The sequence below is a fragment of the Biomphalaria glabrata genome, chromosome 7 (assembly GCF_947242115.1).
Source record: "Biomphalaria glabrata chromosome 7, xgBioGlab47.1, whole genome shotgun sequence".
NCBI lineage: Eukaryota > Metazoa > Mollusca > Gastropoda > Planorbidae > Biomphalaria > Biomphalaria glabrata.
Genome location: NC_074717.1, coordinates 40,650,352 through 40,671,907, shown reverse-complemented (window position 1 = coordinate 40,671,907; position 21,556 = coordinate 40,650,352). Strand labels below are relative to the sequence as shown.

The following is a 21,556-nucleotide window of genomic DNA, read 5'->3' as shown; positions in this document are numbered from 1 at the left end:
CAAAATGTCCGCAGAGACCAGACCCTACCTAGCCACCCTCCCGGAGACGACCCTGCTCCAGTGTGCCAGCGTCTACAAAAAGTGGCATTCATTAATTATCCCCGGCCAATGATTATTGTCTCTGGACCCGTGGGCCCGACCGTTGGAAGGGCGGAGGGGGAGTCGGTAGGTGTAGACTAAGATGTCTTCCGTCTCATCATTAAAGTGGATTTGGACAGAAACCCTCCTGACTTACCTGCCAACTACAAACCGATAAATGAGTTTCATTGTTTTTCTTTAATTATTATTTCACATTTTTCACTTCTAATTTATATTCATCTGTTACTTGGGGGCTAACAGGGAAGACAAAGGTCAAATAGAACGAATAATGAATGGACAAGAATGAAAAGATTTTATGTATTTATTTAAAACCAAATCTTAGTCTAAAATTTGTAATAAAAAAATATTTTTGTTATATTAATGAGTTTTTCACATGTACACACAAAGCAAGATAATTTGTTACTTTAATATCATAAGTTTCTGCTTATCAGATGCAAAGGACTCATTCAAACGATCATGAACAACTTTTGAAAAATATAAAAATATTTTACAGTTATTTCGAAAAATCTAGAACAATTGTTTACATTTGTATTGCTTGCTTTTTTAGTAGTGTAATTTTATATAAATACTGAATAAGAATTTTAAAAAATTATTCATAAAAGTAATCTTATGAGTAAACTTATATGAATCGTATCGAAATAGTTGTTTTTTTTTTGTTTTTTTTTTTTACAAAGTCTCTTCTGGTATATAGATATAGGTTGAAGACGTAAACATATTATATATAATAATAATGATCATCCCTTAGAATTAGCTAATAACGCGGGAATACTTGGGATGTCCAAAAGAAGGGAGATCATTCTACTGGTGTCCTTATTCTGAACAGACTCACTGACAGAAATGTAGATTTATTGAAGTGGACACTATAACGATTCGGTCGGTACGTTCTATCCCCCCACACCCAGCTCTTTCTTTCTCCCCCCTCCTTCCACTCTGTTACTCACACGCGGGGAAGACGTTCCACCACTCCCGGCCCTCTCCCTCTCTCTCCCCAGACTCGTCTTCAAGCTAATCATTAGTATGGGTGGTCAGCGGTTCATGATGAGAATTTTATTTGTGTGATTAGCCAAAGGACTGACCAGGGGCCCTGGTCCAGGGGGCTACTTCTGCCTTTATTCTCACAACTCGGCAATCTCAGCTCGTGCGCTCTCATACGCTGTCTACCCCATCCCCCCTCTTTGTATTATTAGCTCACCCCATCAACACATTTCTTCAATCCCCCTGTCTTCGTCTATTCTATGCTTCTTGTTAACTTTCCCTGCCATCTCTCTCTTTCTTAGCGCCGCCACTGTCTCTTTTACTTTGTATATGTATTCAATGCAATTGGATACTTGTATACCAGCTATACGGCTATAAGATGTATATATGTAATTGAAGTACAGTGGACAATACATATTCTACACGTCATATATTTTAACTCCTTCTCTCCGTAATTATTTTCCATGACCCCCAATGGAATTATTCATTTTGTTCATTTGTATTTCACTTCCCTGTTAGGGTTAAACTTCTAGAACTTTGTTATCAGAAAATGTTCTAGTTGGTATAGAATTGATGGGGAATGCATGCTCTTCATATATAACACAAATTAATGTTAATAAAAAAAATTAATTTAATGGAATCAAATCAACGATGGTATTATTTCATAGTGGGATGATTCTCTGTGCTGATACCACCTAATCTTACATATATTGACAATATATAGTTCGCAGAAGTTGTGCACCACTGCATGCATATTTCTCTTTTCGAACTAAGTTGTACTATTTAGATATATAATTTTTTAAAGAAAATTAACTCTGTTATCTCCCTTTGTTATCGACATTTCTTTATGTTAAATCAAAATTTAGCTCATCTCAATCAACCAAAGTAAAGTGTTTCATTTTATTAAGAAAAAAAAAAGGGGGGGGGGGCTCCTGATCTCTTGTCATCATTCTCTCAACGCTCTCTTCTGGAGCCCATTGCTCTTTTATTTTTTCCCTCTCATCTCCCTTGATCACAGTTATCCCCCTTGTCATCTAGCCCCAACTGAGACCTTAACCCTTCGTCCTCTAGGGACTTTGCACGATGCTAATGAATATTATGACCCCCACACAGCCAAGCGCGGGACTCTTGACGCCCGTGCACTGTTTGTCAGTTCTGATTTAATAACCGAGACACAACGAGACTGCCATCAGATACCCATCTTTGTATAGATACAAGGTACCCAGGAATGTCAACTTGAAACCCATGGGGTTCATCATAAATGTTACAAGATGGATACTATAAATATTAACTCTCCGTCATTAATTTCCACGTTTCAACGGAATTTTTCCTAATGCTGAGTAGCATTTCACTACTCTTTTTTAATTAAACTCTAAAAAAAACCTTTTCGTTAGTTATCAGAAAATGTTTTAGTTGGTATAGAGTTAAAGGGGAATGCATGCACTTTTTAAATACGACTAAAGTAATCAGTTTATAAAATCAAACCTTAATTTAATTTAATGAGTTCAAATCAATGATGGTATCGTCAGTTAGGAGAGAAAGAGTTAAGAATACGAATTATATGTTTATCCCTCTGAAATGACATGCTCATTTATACATGTATAACTTCAGTTTATAGGGTGTATAAAGATTAGCCTAATTTGCAAAGCCCTATTTATAGTATAAATGTTTATAGTGAGTGAGTGTAGACATTTTTAACGCTCTATGTACTGTATAAATATGTGCTACATCTGTAATGTTCTATTTATAGGGTGTATAAATGTAGGCCAAATCTGTAAATCTCTATGGAGTGTATAAATATAAACCAATTTTGCTAAGCGCTATTTATTGTATGTTTAAATATAGAGCAAATTTATATCCACGGTAACTGACGTCCACCTTTTCTTGTTATTAACTAATTAAACTAAAAAAATGTTAATTTTTCACTTGTGAGGTTGTCTCAGTTAGTAGTTCTCTCCCATTAGTTTCTGGAATTTTCCTCATAATCTCCCCTTGTATATTTGTACAAAAATGTCTTCCATTTTTTCCCCTCTTCCTTTGGTTTCGTTTTTTTTTTTTTAAATACCCGGCCAGGTGGCGTGCTTCATCTTAATGGGGCTCCGCCCTGCAGACCCCCCACCTACAATGCCTAGTTTGACTTTCTCGTGTCAGAATGTCTAATGCAACAGACGACTTATCCCCCTTGTATCTGTCCACTGGATGATTTCATCGACTTGGTTCTCTTCCCCTGCCCTTTTTAAAAAATGGTTTAAAAATAAAACATTGCCAGATATTATACAATTGTATTGCAGTTAAATAATAAACAATAGTTTTTTATTTCAAAATCCCCAGAGACATAGATGATCAAGTCATAATAGTTTTTAGTTTCTCTCATTTATTCAGTAATAGATAAGCTATCGGAAAACCAAAATTGTAGGACATATTTACTTCTTAAATTTGGTTCTTTTCATCAACAAACATAACTCAAAACAATAAAAGTTTTGATCTCTGAAATTGAATTATAATGTAAAAAAAAAAAAATTAAAAAAAAATGTATTCTTCACAATTCGGCATTCCTTGTAATTCAGTCTGTGCAACATCTCGTGTGATTAAAGAGGCAAATACTTCAGATATAAGAAATAACCATTAATGGCAAAAAAAAATATATACGTAAATAGCCTTTTACTGTATTCAGACTAACGGAAGTGTTAGTTATATGAAAACTGGCTAACAGTGTTTAGCTCTGCATCATCTTCCATTTATAGCTCATTTTGTGTTTAGTTAGCAACTTTGAAAAAGACTTTAGCGTCCTTGACATTGTTTAGGTAATCGTGAAAAAAAATATGCGCCAACACATATTATTATTAACAATTTTTAGCTTCTATCATTGAAATTTAAAATTTAGCGACAAAACTTGACGTAATGTCTTGTTTTTAAAAATTGTTGTCTTGTAGCTAATTAATTAATGGAAGCAGATCATAGATGGTCACTTTTTAAAAGTTGATATCCCAAACTATTTTAAAATAGCATTTTTCAATGGGTTCACGACTCTAAAGATATAGGGGGAGGGCACTGTAAAATGTTCTGGAACAACGCGGACTGTGGGAGTTATCCAGCCTGTCCCTCCGTTATATTTCTATCAATATTTTGGGTCAATTTATTTCTGGAAGTCACGCCGTCCAGTTCTGGGAGACACACCAGGTGCTGATGACTTCCTGTTTTGTCTTTCTCTACTCACATAAAAAAAAATTTCTTGTGGTCATCTTAGATTCCAATGTCCAATTTCGTCCTCTCCTTTAATCCGACTGGCTATCTTCACAGCTGCTGTGGCTGGGGCCCAGAGTTGATAATTCCTCTCAGAGTGGCCATGACAGAGAGTGAGGGAGTCGAGTTACCCAAAAAGGTTGAAGATGAAACTAAGCGTGTGGACCATAAGGGGGGAGAGTCATTGGGGGAGAGTCATCGTGATAAGACTTTCAAAATATTTGAGAAAAAAAAGAATAAAGGCTTTGAGAAAATGCTTTACATTATGAATAAACATATTCTTGGTTTGGATACCCTAGAGAGAGAGAGCGATAGTAGCCTACAAAGGCTTGATGACGCTGGCACTAGAACACCTTATAAATCCTATGCGGCCAATTAATTTAAATATTTCATATGTAATTAGTCATAATCTATGAAACTATTGCGTCAACCCGCTTCATTAGTACTCTAAAAGCCGCTTGGAAATATTGTAGATGCAAAGATAAATGTCTATTCTTTAGCCTGTATATATATTAGACTGTCTCTCAACTACAATGAACCAACTGTTTAACTAATGACATAAAGAAATATTCTATTATAAAGGAATTCGATAGAACCTTAACCTTATAGGACTTTAAAGTACAACCACATAAGTTTGTAATGAAAAAAAACTGTGTCGTAGCTAGGGTGGGGGGGGGGGGGAGAAGGGGGTAGAATTTAAAAATCCCCCCGGTCCCCGACTTGAAGGGTGCCCCCAAATAAGTGTTTTTTACATTAAATATTACGCAAAATTCAGGGCCACCCAAGGAGGTCAAGCCCTCCCCCGGCCCCCAAATGCTGGAAAATTTCTAGCTACGCCCCTGTGAGAAACCCTTTCCCAGAATCCTTTATCTCCCCCAACGTTACATTTATGTGAAACAAAAGCTCCCACAGCCTGGTTGTTTTAGTGTTCTGTTTCGCTGTGATACTCCCAATATTACCTATTAATTGTGACCTTTTTTTTTTTTTTTTTGTCTCCAGTCTTGGAGAGGTCGCAGTACGCCAGCGATGACCCGTTCTTCAAACACAAGTGTCGTTTCTGTCATAAAGTATTTGGCAGTGACAGTGCCCTGCAGATCCATGTACGCTCACACACAGGTAAGGCAAAGTCTGGACAATGTTTGACATAGGTGTAGATTGGTCAGTGACAGAAACGTCTCCAACTCGTCTCCTTCTTTTTCTCGCATTCTTTCATTCAGTTATCCTTGATGTTATCCTCCAGTTATCCTTGATGTTATCCTCCAGTTATCCTTGATGTTATCCCCCAGTTATCCTAGATGTTATCCTCCAGTTATCCTAGATGTTATCCCCCAGTTATCCTAGATGTTATCCTCCAGTTATCCTAGATGTTATCCCCCAGCTATCCTTGATGTTATCCCCATTATCCTTGATGTTATCCCCATTATCCTTGATGTTATCCTCCAGTTATCCTTGATGTTATCCTAGATGTTATCCCCCAGTTATCCTAGATGTTATCCTCCAGTTATCCTAGATGTTATCCCCCAGTTATCCTAGATGTTATCCTCAAGTTATCCTAGATGTTATCCCCCAGTTATCCTTGATGTTATCTCCATTATCCTTGATGTTATCCCCCAGTTATGCTAGATGTTATCCTCCAGTTATCCTTGATGTTATCCTCCAGTTATCTTTTATGCTATCCCAGTTATCCTTGATGTTATCCTCCAGTTATTCTTGATGCTATCGTCGTGTTATTTTTATACTCGTTATCCTTGGTGTTATCCTCTAGTTATCCTTGATGTCATCCTCGAGTTATCCTTGATGTCATTCTCGAGTTATCCTTAATGGTATCATAATACAAACATACATTGGGGTTCATAAGCTAAATTGTTACAAGTCCGAATCCTTGCATTCGCCTATATGCTTCAACCTTTGTCCCCTCCAAGGAATAAAAAAAAAAGGTTTGGGCTTCACTCCTATGGAATATTACTTTTAAATAGAATTTCTTACTAGTTGATCTTTCGGTGTCCCAGCTTTGAAGGGGTGTGTATTTATTTTTATTTCTTATTCCCCTTTAGGAGCAAGTAAACGACGAAAAAAAAATGACAGTTATCTCTCATAGAAATATAGTATGTCTAAAGGCTTTGTTTGTTTTTTTATCGGCACACTTTTGTAAATAATGAATTTACTTTTCCCAATGTTCTTCTGCCCCAACTCTAACCAGGGTTGCCAGCCAACGACATTATACCCCCCCCCCCCTGTCTCTGATTCCCTACACCCCTCCCTCCCTTTAACACACTCACACTTAATTCTCCAATGCGACGTTCTTTGTAGGACTGGCTGGACAAACAATGAAATATTCACACTTCAAATTCTTAATAAGACTAACACTTGAATTCGGGGGGGGGGGGGCGGCCATGCCTAATTTTGTCCCACTAGATGGCAGGGCCAGCGCTGTCAAGATACGAAAAGTCAATACGGGAGACTGCAACTGCAACATTTGTTAAAAGCGAAGTACCGAGAGAGCTTTGTGCCTAAAATTCCGCCCTCCCTCTGCCCGCTTCACACGTACTCCATCACCCCACCCCCCTCTCTATCGTCCATCTCTCTGTTTACCTTAAATTTGAATCAATAATCTTCCTCACTATTAAATCCTGGCGTTCGCTAAAGATTGGCAACAATATATGTTTTCACATGCTCAATTTACGCTCAGTTTATGTCATCATACACTTCTTAAGACTTTCGTTGACTGTCCTAAAAATGTTTACTTTTCATTAAAATGTTGCCTTTCACTTTGACCATGTCCCACAAATGTTGATTTTAAAAAAATTGAATGCTTTAAGTCGAGGAACTAGATCTAGTTAACTACCACGATATCTGAATCTATGTTATTCTATTTCGATAGACGCCTTTGATTGATTTACTTTAACTCCAACCCAATACCCTAACTTTCAGTACAATAGAGTATTATTATTGTAGAAATGAATAAATTAATTTATTACTTTACATTGTCTGGCACTGCCACGGTATATTTATTATTATGTTAGAAATGAACGAGTAGTCATTCTCTGACGCTACCAGGGTCGAGTTTCGCTAAAGGGAAACAAAATTCATCGTAGTCCCTTTAACAGTTTCCACTGAGGAATTTTCTGGTGACGTGGCAGGTCTGCAGCAGTACCGCCCTCTGACAGGCAACGAGGATGTTATTATTATTATTAGTATTATTATTATTATTATTATTTATACGAACTATAAAATAAATCGTTTGCGAATTCTCCACATAAATTCGAGTAGTGTCCCTCACAAAGAGCGGAGGTGGGGGCGGGGGGAAATTGGTGTCCCTCCCCCCCCCCCACTTTTCCCTTTCAACTTGTGTACAATTGCATCACCCTTCCAGCCCCCTCCATTTTATTTTTGTTTGTTTACCATCCCGGCATCTTATGCTCTGAAAGTGAACTGAATATCGGAAACGATTATGAATATTTCTCGTCTTGCCAGAGGCAGGGAACCTGGTACAACTTGAGGGGGGGGGGGAGGGGGGGGGTCTAAAGTCAACACTTCCTTCTCGACAATCAAATACAGCTGCACCATGCCACTCTCACATTGAATGCAATCATTGCACCTAGAACTGATTATTGCGCTCAAAAATAATTGCACACAAAAAAAAAATGTATACTTAAAGAGAAAAAAAAAAGTCACAATTTCGAATAGTCGGCCAATGAGGGGGGGGGGGGGAATGGAGGGCTGGTACCATAAAAAGTGGGAATCAGGGGTTTGGAGCGGGCGTTAAAACTGACACTTATTTATCCTATTGTGTACACTTCCCTCCCCTGCTGTCTCTTGAGCGCAACGCCCCATCTTCAGGCACCCCTCCCGAGAGTCACTTCATCACACCTCTAGCTTATCTAACCTAAGCGAAGAAATGGTTCTAATGAGCGCAGGTAACTCCATGCATTTTTTTTTCTTGGTCATCTGTCAGAGTTACCTTCCCTTAATATTCTTAGTCAATAAAATATGGCCAGAATTAGAAAAGTGTGTGTGTGTGTACGTGCTTGCGTGCGTGCGAAGATCCACCGGGTCAACTAAGTGCTTGCAGCAAAGGTTAAGCTAACAGTACGGAGGTGGTCCCACAGTGAAGTGTACTATTCTACTCATTAAATCAACTGAAACTGAAATCATCCACGAAATGTGGTCCAACTTAATTTGTTTTCATTGGCAACTTTTTTTTTTTTTTTTTTATTTCCATTGTGTTCCAGCCCTATGAATTTTGTTCTGATCGTTTCAATATCTTGATGTTTATAATGGTGAATCTCTCACTCAAAGTTGGCAGATAGAATTTAATATTAATTTAAATCTAAAGTAAAGAGACATTTCTTGTATTCTTCTCTTCATCTCTTTGCTATCTCTATCTCCCTCTCTTTCTCTGTGTCTCTCCCTTTCTCTTTCTCTCTCTCTCTCTTTTTCTTTTTCTTTCTCTCTCTCTTTCTTTATATCTGATTCAGTCATTCTCTCTAATTCTATTTTGTCTCTCTCACTCACTCTATCACGTCCAGTCATTCTCTCAATCTCTCATTTATTCTTTCTCTCTATCTCGCCCAGTCGTATCTCTTTTCTTACCTATTTTCTCTCATTTACTCTTTTGTTCTGTCATGCACACTCATTCCCTCTCACCCACTACACTTTCTCTATCTTCCTTTCTTTCTCTTTCTCTCTCTTTATCTCTCATTCTCTCTCTCTCTCTCTCTCTTACATCTTCATATTTCTCCTCCCCCCCCCCCCAATATCCTGCTTACATTTTGAGATGCTGACAAATAGCGCGTGGTAATTAATTACACTTTAAGACCTTCACGATTTCAGCCTCTTTAATATTTGGCATAATTAGCTTGCAAACGAAATGTTTGAAAAATAACTCTGTAAAAAAATGTATTACTCTCTCCGCCTATTACCCCCCCCCCTTTTTCCTCCCAAATCTCGCTCACTTGTGCACAGTTCACAATGACGTAATATCTCGGAATAATTGTGGGAAATAGGCACGAAAGACAACTCATCGTTTCAAATTTTGAAAGACCAAGAGTTACCCTTTTTTGAATTGTCATTTTGACGTCAAGTTTCTAATTCTGATTTTAAAAAAAAAAAAAAAAAAAGGTTTTCGGATAATTTGGGGGAGTTTGCAAGGGGTGGTAAGGTCAAAGGCGCCGTTACGCAAAGGAAATTTCAAGCCGCCCACCCCCACCCCTCTTCCCTATCCCCAGTTTTAGTTATTGTTCATAATTTTTCGTTGACAGTACACCGGATGGAGAGAGGAGATGGTTTGACACGGGCCAGCCTGCCGACCCTCATAATTGTCGGCTTATTGATGGAACCGTGGAACAGCGAGAAAAGGGGGGGGGGGGGCTGCAACAGAACAAAGAGATCTGAGTGATAAATAGATTGGGGGCTGGAGGAGGGGGGGGGGGATAAGGAGGCGTCTGATCATGGCCGGCAACTCTATTGCACTGATGACAAAGTCAGAAGCGAGAGGTGAAGTTGCTTGCTCTTGATATTGACAATATTGGACAAGGCACATAACTCTTTGTTTTAATCCCATGGTCTGTATTTGTTTCCAAATATTTGATATTTTTCACTTGGTCAGGAATTATTAGAGAGAGCAGCCCATTTGGTGACGTCTTCTGCTGATTGATTCTTATAATAACCACTGGCGTTTTATACTCAATTTTATAGTGTGTGGTAAAGTAACGTATCCCTACAATACATTTAGCAAGCGATGACGCACCACACTTGAAATACAATATATGCACAAAAATGACGACCATTTCTAAGCTTCTTATCGAGCGGAGAAAATAAATGCAGAGTATCTATGACATTCACATCCTACTATACAACATACACACATACTTTCAACATTCAGTATATTACTTATGATAACATATTATTACAATAAGACCCAACCTTGTTATCAAGATAACTATATTTCCCTTTTTCTTGAGCAACTGACCATTGGCTAAGAAAATCCAATCGTGACAGACGGATGGATGGACTGACAGCACAAAACCATTTGCAGATTTTCCCTAAAATAAAATAAAAAAAAAAGAATTAAAACTTTAAATTACTGAAGAAGTGACCGAAAATACCGAAACCAAGTATGAAATACTTATTTAATGCACCCAGTGTCACCATTTGCTATGCAAGATTTGATTCCCCAATTCGGTCCTGAAATCTCTGCAATGCGAGACTTCCCTTGAGGGTCAGTGTCTGTTGACGTCCCTATTCCGCACAGGGACAATGGTCTTGCGTGGACAGAACATCAAACAGTCCAGTTTCACCCCCCCAGTGGCCAAAAGGTCAGCGGCCTGCGGACAGATGATCATCTTATGATTCAGACCCCCAGAGATTACAACAGGAGACGACCTTCGCGTGAGCAGTGCAGGAGATTTATAATAAGAGATTTGGCAACACAACACCGGTCATTATTTGCCCCTAACCACTGCATCGCTCGTGGGCCTCATCTTGGGCACCCGGCCCTTTCATTTGACAATGTTGCCCTCATTTGGATTTCCCCCCCCACCCCCCACGTCTCCGTGGAAACTGGCAGTAAAATATCATAACGCTGACCCCCTGTCCACTCTTGTCCGCGCGTGTTTAACAATATTGACCAGAGTGTTTAAATGGGAGACTTAAACATCTGACCATTGACCTCAAGAGTTGTACCGCTGTCCATTTCAGTAAGGTCAGAGTGAATGTGAAAAGGGGGGGGGGGGAGGGGAGGGCAGTGGATATTTTAAATGTTTCTCGTAGATTTTCTCTGAGCATAGTTTTAAAAAAATAAATAAGATTATGACCTCCACAAAAGACAAGAAAACCATATACAGTTTACTCAAGCGCACACACAAAAAAAAAAGTCGCGACTATTTATAGATATGAACACTCTCTTTAAAGAGGCGTTGACTTGTTCACTTTCTGTTTCGGACGAAGAAGTTCCACGCTCTAATATGAACACGGTTCATATACCCGAATGTTCAAAAAAATTATTGTATCGTGTTGACAACAGCGGCAGCAGACGTAAATATCCCGTGTCACACTCATGATGTACGAGTCGCGCGATTATTCGTCGGCTAGTTAGCCCTTGTTTACATTTAGATTTTATTGTATTATTTTTTTTTTACTCGGTGCGTCGACATCTTTTAACTCATTAACAACAGTAAGTCACATTCGCTTGAACCATTTGACATAACAATTAACTGCTGTGGTATTTAAAGAGTTAATTATTCGTAAAATATTTTTTTTTAAGTATACTTTTAATACAATAGATAAGAGAGCAAAAATAACTTTACTTTACAACATTATCTTATCTTATCTTATATAATACAGACGTTACTTCAAAAAAAGAAGATGATTACGTCCTACGCGTCATGCATTTAGTCATGCATATTAACCAATGACTTAAATTCTGCCAAGTCACTGGTTTTCCTGGCTAGCTCAGGCAACCCATTCCATGCTCTAATAGCACTAGGGAAGAAGGAGTATTTGTACAAATTTGTCCTAGCATATGGCACGAGGAATGTGCCTTTATCTTTGTGTCTTTCAGAGTATTTTATTAAATTTTGATTTTGTATTTGAAGATTATGGTTCAGTGTTTTATGTATAATTGCTACTTTACTTTTGAATCTTCTGTCCTGAAGGCTTTCTAAATTTAGGGATTTTACTAAAGGTGTTACTCTAGTCAAATGTGAATATTCGTTTGTTATGAATCTTACTGACCTTTTATAGTTGCAGAGTTTTGTTTACACTGAACACCTACCTAGATATAACATTTAGAAGGTTCGCTAGTTACGAGCGTTATCTCATTGATACATTAGTCGATACTTCAAACAGCTCTCTTCATAAATGTACCCATTCGGGCATAACGACATAACACTTTTGTAAATTCTAGATCTAGATCTATTTTAGTTATCGGGTATTTCCGTTTTATTCTTGGCAAGTAATCCGTTTGTGTGGTCTGTTTGACTCGAAAATAAATCTCTGAAGTATATTCAATGTTTTTTTCTCCCCTGACCAAAGTTGTTTTGTTTTTTTCACAGGTGAGAGGCCCTTCAAGTGCAACATCTGCGGCAATAGATTCTCCACCAAGGGCAACCTTAAGGTTCACTTCGAGCGCCACAAGGCTAAGTACCCTCACGTCAAGATGGACGCCACGCCGGTTCCCGAGCATCTGGACAGGCAGCCCAACCTGCTGCCCAACTTCCAGGCTACGCCCTTACCGTCGTCTGTACCCTTGCCACCCCCTATGCCACGCCTACCTATGCCACCCGCTTCCCATCCCGCCCCTCCGTCTCCTTCGTCAAACCCACCTCTCCCCTCTCACCATTCCCCTTTTTCTTTTGGAGGCTCCTTTATGCCACCTGGACTACCGCCCTTTGGACTGATGCCTCCTCCACGAGACGCTGGACTTCATTTTCCTCACCCTCTTGGACTTCCATTGGGTTTTCCGCCCGTAAGTCTCGCTAGCAGGAGGGAATCCCCAAATAGACACCTACTGGATCCTGGCTTCATGAGACCTCCGCAGAGGGAAAGTCCAGGCAGCAATCGTGATGCATCACCTTCAGAAAGCAGAAAGTCGAATTCTGGGGCACCTCATTTCCCCTACCCACGACGAGAGTCAAATCACAAATCTGAAGCTGCAGACACTGAAGATGGCGACATCCAGAGAGAAAGTCATATGGACGATCTCCATAGAAGGACCCCTAGTGAAAAACACCCCCCACGGAGCAGGCACGAATCTGAAAAGAGTCGCAGTCAGTCTCCGGCTTCAAGGAAATCCTCCTCGTCTAAGGCGGCCCCATCCACACCTGTACCGAACTCACCCCCTCCCTCCCATTCACGGCCATCGTCTTCACATAGCCCTCGACAGTCCCCAGCATCCGTCATTAGCTGGGCTTCTTTGACGTCACCTCAAAATTTCCCTAGTCACCACCCGGCATTGTTCTCACCCCACCATCCCCTTCCACCAGGCTTCCCCGGACTTGGCCTGTCTATGGGAGGTACTCCAACCTCTTTCCATTTGCCACCACATCTCCCGATGTCTGGCCCAAGACTTAGCGGCCACTCTCCATTTTTACACCCGCCTCCCCCTCCCCCGCCTCAGATTTCTAGCCCGCCAGGCGAAGGATCGATGTTTAGGAATTCGATACTGCCCACAAAGACTATCGATCCATCCGAGAATCTTGAGCAGTACATGGAAGTTCAGAAATCGGAAACGTCCAAGCTTGAGGCTCTAGTGAAGAATATCGAACAGAAGATTACGGATCCTAATCAGTGTGTTGTGTGCCATAGAGTGCTGAGCTGCAAGTCCGCTCTTCAGATGCACTATCGCATCCACACAGGAGAAAGGCCATTCAAATGTAAGATTTGCGGTCGATCATTCACCACCAAAGGTAACTTGAAGACCCACATGGGTGTCCATAGAGCCAAACCAGCTCTGCGAATGATGCATCAGTGCCCAGTATGTCACAAACAGTTCACCAACGTTCTAGTCTTGCAGCAGCACATCCGGGCTCACACAGGCTCCATGGGGCACATTCCCCATATGCCATTACTCCCCCCTCACATGGATTGGGCACACCGTGCTCCATTCGGCCTTCCACGCCCCCACCCTTATCTACCTCCCATGCCCCACGAATCTATGGATCTATCCAGGGGACACGGTTTCCACCCAGGTCATTTTCCACGCGAGCGTCACCCAGCTATGGAAGTAGAGCGCAAATCAGATTCTTTTAGAAGGGAACGCCAAAACAGCGATGCGCCAAAAGCTAACGAAGACAATAAAACTGGTGATAATGAAGCTGTGAAAGAAACTCCTGCCAGAGCAACTCCGCCCAGACCACATTCCCGTAACAGTGAAGGTTGTGAAGATAGAGAAAGACCCTTATCTAGACCAAGCCACCAAGATGGTTCTTTTACAAAATCCAAATTTGAGTCAACATTTTTACCTCCTGCATTTGGAAACACGCCTTTTGATACGCCCTTGGCTGCTCTGGAGGAAAGAGTCAAAGCAATAGATAGTCAAATGTCACAGACCTCATTCGAGAAATTTAGGAATAGCATGGGACTAGATGCCACATGTTTTCCAAACTCTTCCTCTAGTGCGTCTAACGGATCGGAACCTACAAGCAAGCCCGACAGTCCAGCTTCGGGTTTAGACATGGCGCCATACGGTTGTCCAATCCTTCCACCATACGATGGAGGATCTACAACATGCAATATTTGTCTGAAGACTTTCGCCTGCAAGAGTGCTCTAGACATACACTATAGAAGCCATTCAAAATTAAAGCCCTTCCAGTGTGAAATATGCGAGCGCTGCTTCAGCACGAGAGGTAATCTCAAACAGCACCTGCTGACTCATAAGATCAGGGATTTGCCAAACTCTGCCTTCGATGATGTAGATGATGAAAGGAAAAACCAGGAGCCTGGCAGTGGCAAAGAGAATGAAGACGACGATGATAGCGAGCTCCCAAATGAAGACTATCCGTACGAGGAGGACGCCGACGAGTTTGGAATCGACCAAGACGAAGAAGAGTACGATCACATGAATGATGAAGACTTTGATGATAACGCTGATGAAGGCCAGTCTTCGCCGAAATCGTATGTGGCTGAAGGCGACTACCAAGAGAATAACAACAATAACAGCATCTCCAACGCAGAGAACCACAACAGTGATTTGGATGAAAGCAACACTGACTGTTCTAGAGACGTGACCAACGGTGAAAAGGAGGACGCCGAGGATGCATGTGAGCCTCATGACCGAGACTCGCCGCAGCCTCGTGAGTTCCATCCCCAGTCAGGCCCTTCCAACGAGGCCAGCAACACTTCCAGTAATTTGTCACACAGAACACCTGAGCACTCCGGCATCACTTCCTCCAGTCATTCGGGTGACTCCAACCACATTAGGCGTTCAGGTGGCCCTAAACACCAGTGCATGACATGCATGAAACCCTTCTCATCCGCCAGCGCCCTGCAGATCCACACCCGCACCCACACTGGGGACAAGCCTTTTAAATGCACGGTATGCAGTAAGGCTTTTACCACCAGGGGCAACCTTAAGGTCCACATGGGCACCCATATGTGGAACAACAGCCCATCTCGACGGGGTCGCCGCATGTCCATAGAACCACCTTTCCTCCTTTCTCACATCAAGGACAACCCTTTCATGCCTGGGGGCTTCCCTCCCAGACCTCCTCCAGACTTCTTTTATCAGTACCCTCTTCCAATGATGAACGGGCCTGGTCCAAAAATGAACGAAATATCGGTCATCCAGAGCCTCAGCGGTGCCCTGCCTAGCCTTCCGCCCATCCCGCCTCATCTTATGCACGGATTTCTTTCAAAAGATGACCACAATCCCCTTCGGGACCCGATAGAGAAGAAACCAGCTGGTGAGCTTGACCTAAGTTTGAAAATGGAAAAAGACCATTCACCCACTAGATCGTCCACATCGACTCCGATCTCTTCTCAGGCTCCCACGGCGCCCCTGAACTTCTCCGGCACCCAGTCGCCAGGCAACAACAAAGAGAACAGCAGTCTTGCGATGGGTTTGGATCTCCGCAATTTGCGCGGTGCACCTTGGATGTGGGGCGCCTTCCCTTGCCTGATGTGTGGGCAGATGTTTCCATCCCAGGACGCCGTCGAGCACCACGCACGGTCACACCATATGAACAAGAGTGACCCGGCCGGGCACCCAATGGTGAAAGGCGAGCCTCATCCGGCCCTGCCACCCAAGGCTCTACTGGCGTAATAGTTTTCTTTGCAATGGACGCGTCCACTCTAAAACGTGTTAAATGTTTGTAAAGTAAAAAAAAAAAGCGATAATTTGAAAAACTATCAGGGACTTTGCATTATAAACAAGTTTGCTATATTATTATTTTTTATTTAAACAAAACAAGCTTTGAAAAAAAAAATAGACATTAAGACTCTTAAAACTTTTCATGTCAGTGACAGTGTGTGTCCATAAACTATGTACAGAAATGTTTACATGTGTACAAAAACTTTATCTTTAATATAAACTTTTATAAATTATATTCAAATTAGATTTTTAAATATCAACATGAAACGAATTTTTATGAAACTTTTCTACCAGAGACCAATAGATCTAGGAACCAGATCTACTAGTGATCAATACAGAATCTTGATAACTATTCGAGCATAATACTTTCAGTCATAGGTATTGTGTACACATGACAAGAATGATATTCGAGTACTAGTACCAATATTCATCTGGTATTGTCGTCAAGGGTTGTGGCAAAGTTTCTACACTCGGACAGTCGAATCTGTGATTCTACTTTTTCTTATCAATGTATTGTTTACCCACAGGTAGCCGCGCATGCGTGATGCATGTGTTTCTGACGTAATGTGAAAAAAACGGTGTATGATAATATTTTTTCTAGGCAAAATTATTCCTTTGAAATGTATAGATGATTACATAATGTATGTTGATTACTGCGCTAGTGTTCATCAATATAATGCTATCATTGCTTATCTTGTAATGAATTCAATATGTTTTCACTTGTTATCTCTTATCACTGTATACCTCAGAAAAAGACTTATCAGAGTCTGAGTTTAAAAAATAAATCAACCACAATGTCACATGTCATCTGTACATTTTGCCATCGCTACATTGCTTCATTCTTACGTAGAATAGATTGGGGAGGGGTGTATGGTCTTATTATGTAAAATAATTCATTGAACCCTCTGTATATTTTTAACACCCCCATCCTCCCCTTTTTCTTAAATCTATCTTATCACTATAGTGCAACTCTCAAGCGAGACAACTCAGACTTTTAAATCCATTTTTTTATTGCTTTGTAAAACTTAATTGAACTTTTTGTAAGAAGACCATATGCTGATACATTTTTTTTTTTTTTTTACAAAACAGGACAAGCCTGACCTATTTAAACAACAAAGATCTGATCTATTTAAACAATACATTTCTGATCTTTTTAAACAATGAACTTATGAATACATTGTAAAACGTTTTATTAACAATTGTCTGGGCCTGGGATACATGAATTTGTAAAAACATTGAATAGTTTGTCTCTAGACATATGAAATGTTAATTTAATCTGGCACCGGCATTGAATTATTTTCTCTCTTGATATTTATAATCGTTTAACCACGCTTGGAGCAGCTTAGTCAAGCAAACAGTATAGAAGTAGATTAGTAGGTCCTTACAGTTAATATATGTTAATAACAGTGTGTACATGCTTTTTTTTTTTTTTTTTATAAATATAGAATTGTTCGCTTGTTTATTTTTAATTCGACTGAAATATATCTTCATATTAATGTATTTAAAATATTTGTGTTTACTTTTGTTGGAAAGAATTTTATTTGTTTAAAATTATTTCCCTTGCCGTTGCCATGGCGACGCTATTGTCTCTTTAGGACTTTTTGACCTATACAATGTATTGCTTTATTGGGTGTGATAACTTGTAATGCCGTTCAAATTTTCTCAGGTTCCTATTGACTCTTCTCACTTAACTCGGTGTCTTGGATACCGCCAATTCTGACGGTGTTTTTTTTTTTTTGTCTGTCTCTCTCTGGGGAGAAGATGGTGATGTTGAATTGAGATGCCTGTCATGCATGTCAAAATTCTGTGCGTGTATGTCAGCTATAAATGTGTCATTTGCATGCGTCTGTGATGTGAATTAGCATCATTCTGTACACTATGAGGATTTTGAAACCTTTTTTTTTTTTTTAGATGAATCAAGTCTTTGAATGACTTATGTCAGCATATGACATGTAGATGTCAATAACTGTAGATATTAGTTTATGTCTTTCTGTATGTATGTGTATGTATGTCCATTAAATTGATGTTATCATCCGGACCATACATTTTCTTCCGGGAGATAGTGAGATATTCTGTTGTGTAACTGTTTGTATCCTATGCTTGTATGTTTGGGCGTTATATCTCTGTATCTGGATGATCTTGAATTAAACAAAAATCCATTATGACCTCTTTGTGTCCTTGACTTTTTCATGCCATACTGATGAGTCCAGCGTCACAGTGACCTCCACATGCCATAATATTTTATCCTCTTCAAAGTGCTGTGTCTTTTAGAGTGTATTTTTAAACCTTTTTTTTTGTGTGTGTCTGGTGACACACAACATTAGATTGTGTCATATAGAAAACTATACAACAAATAGACTAATGTCCAGCTATACCCAATAGAAGACTGGTATCAATTACAGCTGTTCCATATAGTAGACTGGAATAATGTACAGGTTGTGATTACTGTGTACACATGACATAATGTTCTGCTATCCTCTTATTTTGTATCAATCCCCTTTTTTTATAAAAATGAAAAACAAACAGAATAGTTTTACAATAAAATTTAATTGAAATATGTTTTATCTTCCATTGAATGGCCTAGAATCATTGTATAAAAAGCTAAAACCCACAAAGTTATAAAACAATTAAATGGCAAAATAATAAAGCACATCATTTTTATTGCATGTGTTTAGATATTGTTTTGAAACGCTACTTATATCTGTAGTCCTACTTTTTACATGTAAAACCTATCTACATATTAGAATAAGTATAACATTTTTACTACACTTTATTTTTATAGTACTACAAATTAGCCTTTTTTGGTTGTAATGTATTATTTTCAAGTTGCATTTTACATTGAGATTATTTGATGAAAACAAATTTCATGAAAATGAATGTTTTGACAAAATTAGTTTTTTAATATAAAATGAAATTATTGTCTAGTGATGTTAGCAGGCTGAGAATAAGATATTATAAACTACGTCAGGAAAGAACGTGATGTCAAGGTCACTTCATTGTTTATTTACAATTATTTGTTTCGTTCATTTCAATATTTGATGTAAATTTTTTATTTTCTCTGGAGGCTGAAGAAAGACAAGATTTATACGTTTTAAAAGAGTGGGGTTTAGTTGTGTGTTTATGTTTTGCAGTGTATGTGTGCTTCATGTAAACAAATAAAGAATGATTGTACTGTGTGTGTGTGTATGTGTGTGTTGGCATATCTAGAGAGAGATTTCAAGTCTTCAAAAAAATGATTCTCAATAAATAGTTGTTTATGACCAAAATACACTCGTGTCGTTCTTTTTGCACATATGTTATATATGTTGGATGGCTGACTGGTCGTGAGGTTTGCGCGCTGGACTGTCGTTCGGATTTATCGATGGTCGATGGTTCAAATCCTGCCCGCTCCCATCCCCCGTCGTCCTGTGGGAGGTTTGGACTAGGAAGTAAACTATCTTCAACTCTGAAGGAACATCCGAAACATGTAAAACATTTTACAAAAAACATGTGGCGTTAGTATGTGTCTCTGATGAGGAAGAATGGACACTGGTTTCTGCATACACCTAATTTACTCCAGAGCAATTAATGGTAAAGTAAGTGGTCCCCTTTCAGACCACTAGGATGGTCTGTTTATATGGCCCACAGCTTATTAGGGTGTCATATGACCAGCACAACTGTACGTCTTTGCTTTCCCCCCAATGTCAGACACCCATTGAAGCTGGGTGAACTCAAGGCGCCCTAAGGATCCTGGAATTAAAAATCACGGTCTTCACCAGGATTCGAACCTTGGAACACCCGATTTGGAATCCAGGTGCTTTATCACTCAGCCTCCGAGCACTTAAGAAGTGCTTTCAAAGATAACTAACGCTTGTCTCCAGGAGACTTTAAAAAAAAAGAGGTTTTAACAACAAAAAAACACGGGTCGATATCAATAAATGGTTCTTATCTTTATAATTAAATTATGTAGAGGCGTGTACACTAAAAAATTTACAATAACGCTCTGAACTTAATATGAATGTCTTGTTTTCTTAACCAATGCGCATTGGTAGAGACATAGAACCCAATGGCCAGCCCAGCTTTTTTTTTTTTTTGACATACAGGTATAGATAAACTCCGAATTCTCTCTTAATATCGAAATATCTATTGCGTACAGTAGAATTTACCATTTATCCGTTTGCCAATAGACTTTTGAAAGCTTTTGAAATGAAACTTGTTGCAATTATTATCATTCCATGGCACGTCTCCATGATGCCCTTAGTTCAGTGCATGCTGGGACAATCTCCCCTTGTGCATATTGGGGTAGTAGGCTATCTATTGAAGGTGTCCATGGCTACCATTAAGGCTTTTCAGTAAAACTTCTACACACCTCAAATTAAATCTCACATTTTAGCCACGCAAAAAAATAAAATCATTGGAGATTCCAACTTTTGGCCTCCTCATTTTAAGGGTTTGCAGTAAAAAGTAAAAGTAAAGTTCCCCATTCAGACCTTGTGGTTTATAGGGCAGATGATGTAAAGGTCATCTGTTTCTGTGGCCTATGGTTAACGAGGGTGTCATGTGGCCAGCACAACGACCAACCGCCTTTACCTTTACCCCAACTAACACCCAGGGTAGCAATTAGAGCTGGGTGGAATCAGAGGCGCCCAAAGTTCCCGAAATTAAAAATCACAGTCTTCACCAGGTTTAAACTCGAGACCCCCGGTTAAGAATCCAAGCGATTTACTGCACAGCCACCGCGCCTCCTAAGGGTTACCAGGCCCTCAGCAAAAGAAGGGGCCCATCTGAAAACTAAGAGGCCCAAAATGTGAAAATGTCCAGCTTTTACGCTGCTATTCACTGAATGGCATAATGTGAAGAAAAACAACTTTAAATCTTGTTTTTTAAACAAAAACTGACCCATAATTGACACATTACCATATGCGTGTGGTAGGATTACTTCAAATATTTTACTGATGTCAACGATTTTCAAGTTTCAACTAGAACTACACCTTCAAAAAAACATTTACAGGATAGAAAGATGTTGACGAACACTAGGAGTTTGTATATATTTTATAAGATTTTCTTTATGTATGCCAGTTACTTTTCAGCGCTTCATTATCTGTTCATTTTTAGTTGGAAAAAGTTTTTTTGTTGTTTTTTTTAAATCAATGTAGTCGCGGCACACTGAACATAGCTACAGATACAGCTCGATGTATTCTTCTCACTAAGTACAAAGAAAAAAAATCTAAGAAAATTTCACTTGGTCTGAGAACTATGAAATTCAATATACAAGTTGATCACCTTATGATTTACTGGTTTGTTTCGTGAATTAAATAGTGTAATCTCAGATTTAAAAGTTTACTTTGTCCTACTTCTTTAAGTCCTACTTTACAAGGCTTTTGTCCTCTTCTCTGTCCTCCTTTGGTCAGTCAAATGTCTGGTAACTCTCAGATAGTAAACCTGTTTATA

At 39.5% G+C, this 21,556-nt stretch overlaps 1 protein-coding gene across 1 annotated transcript in view; it reads left to right on the top strand.

Moving 5' to 3' along the window:
• The window catches only part of LOC106069777 (sal-like protein 3), a 96,264-nt gene extending 76,870 nt beyond the window's left edge, over positions 1-19,394 (top strand). Inside the window, exons 5-6 of the mRNA XM_056035683.1 lie at positions 5,317-5,433; positions 12,372-19,394. Coding sequence (XP_055891658.1) covers positions 5,317-5,433; positions 12,372-16,078 — 3,824 coding nt within the window. The 3' untranslated portion in view covers positions 16,079-19,394. The remainder of the gene's footprint in view (positions 1-5,316; positions 5,434-12,371) is intronic.
• The last annotated feature ends 2,162 nt before the right edge of the window (positions 19,395-21,556 follow it).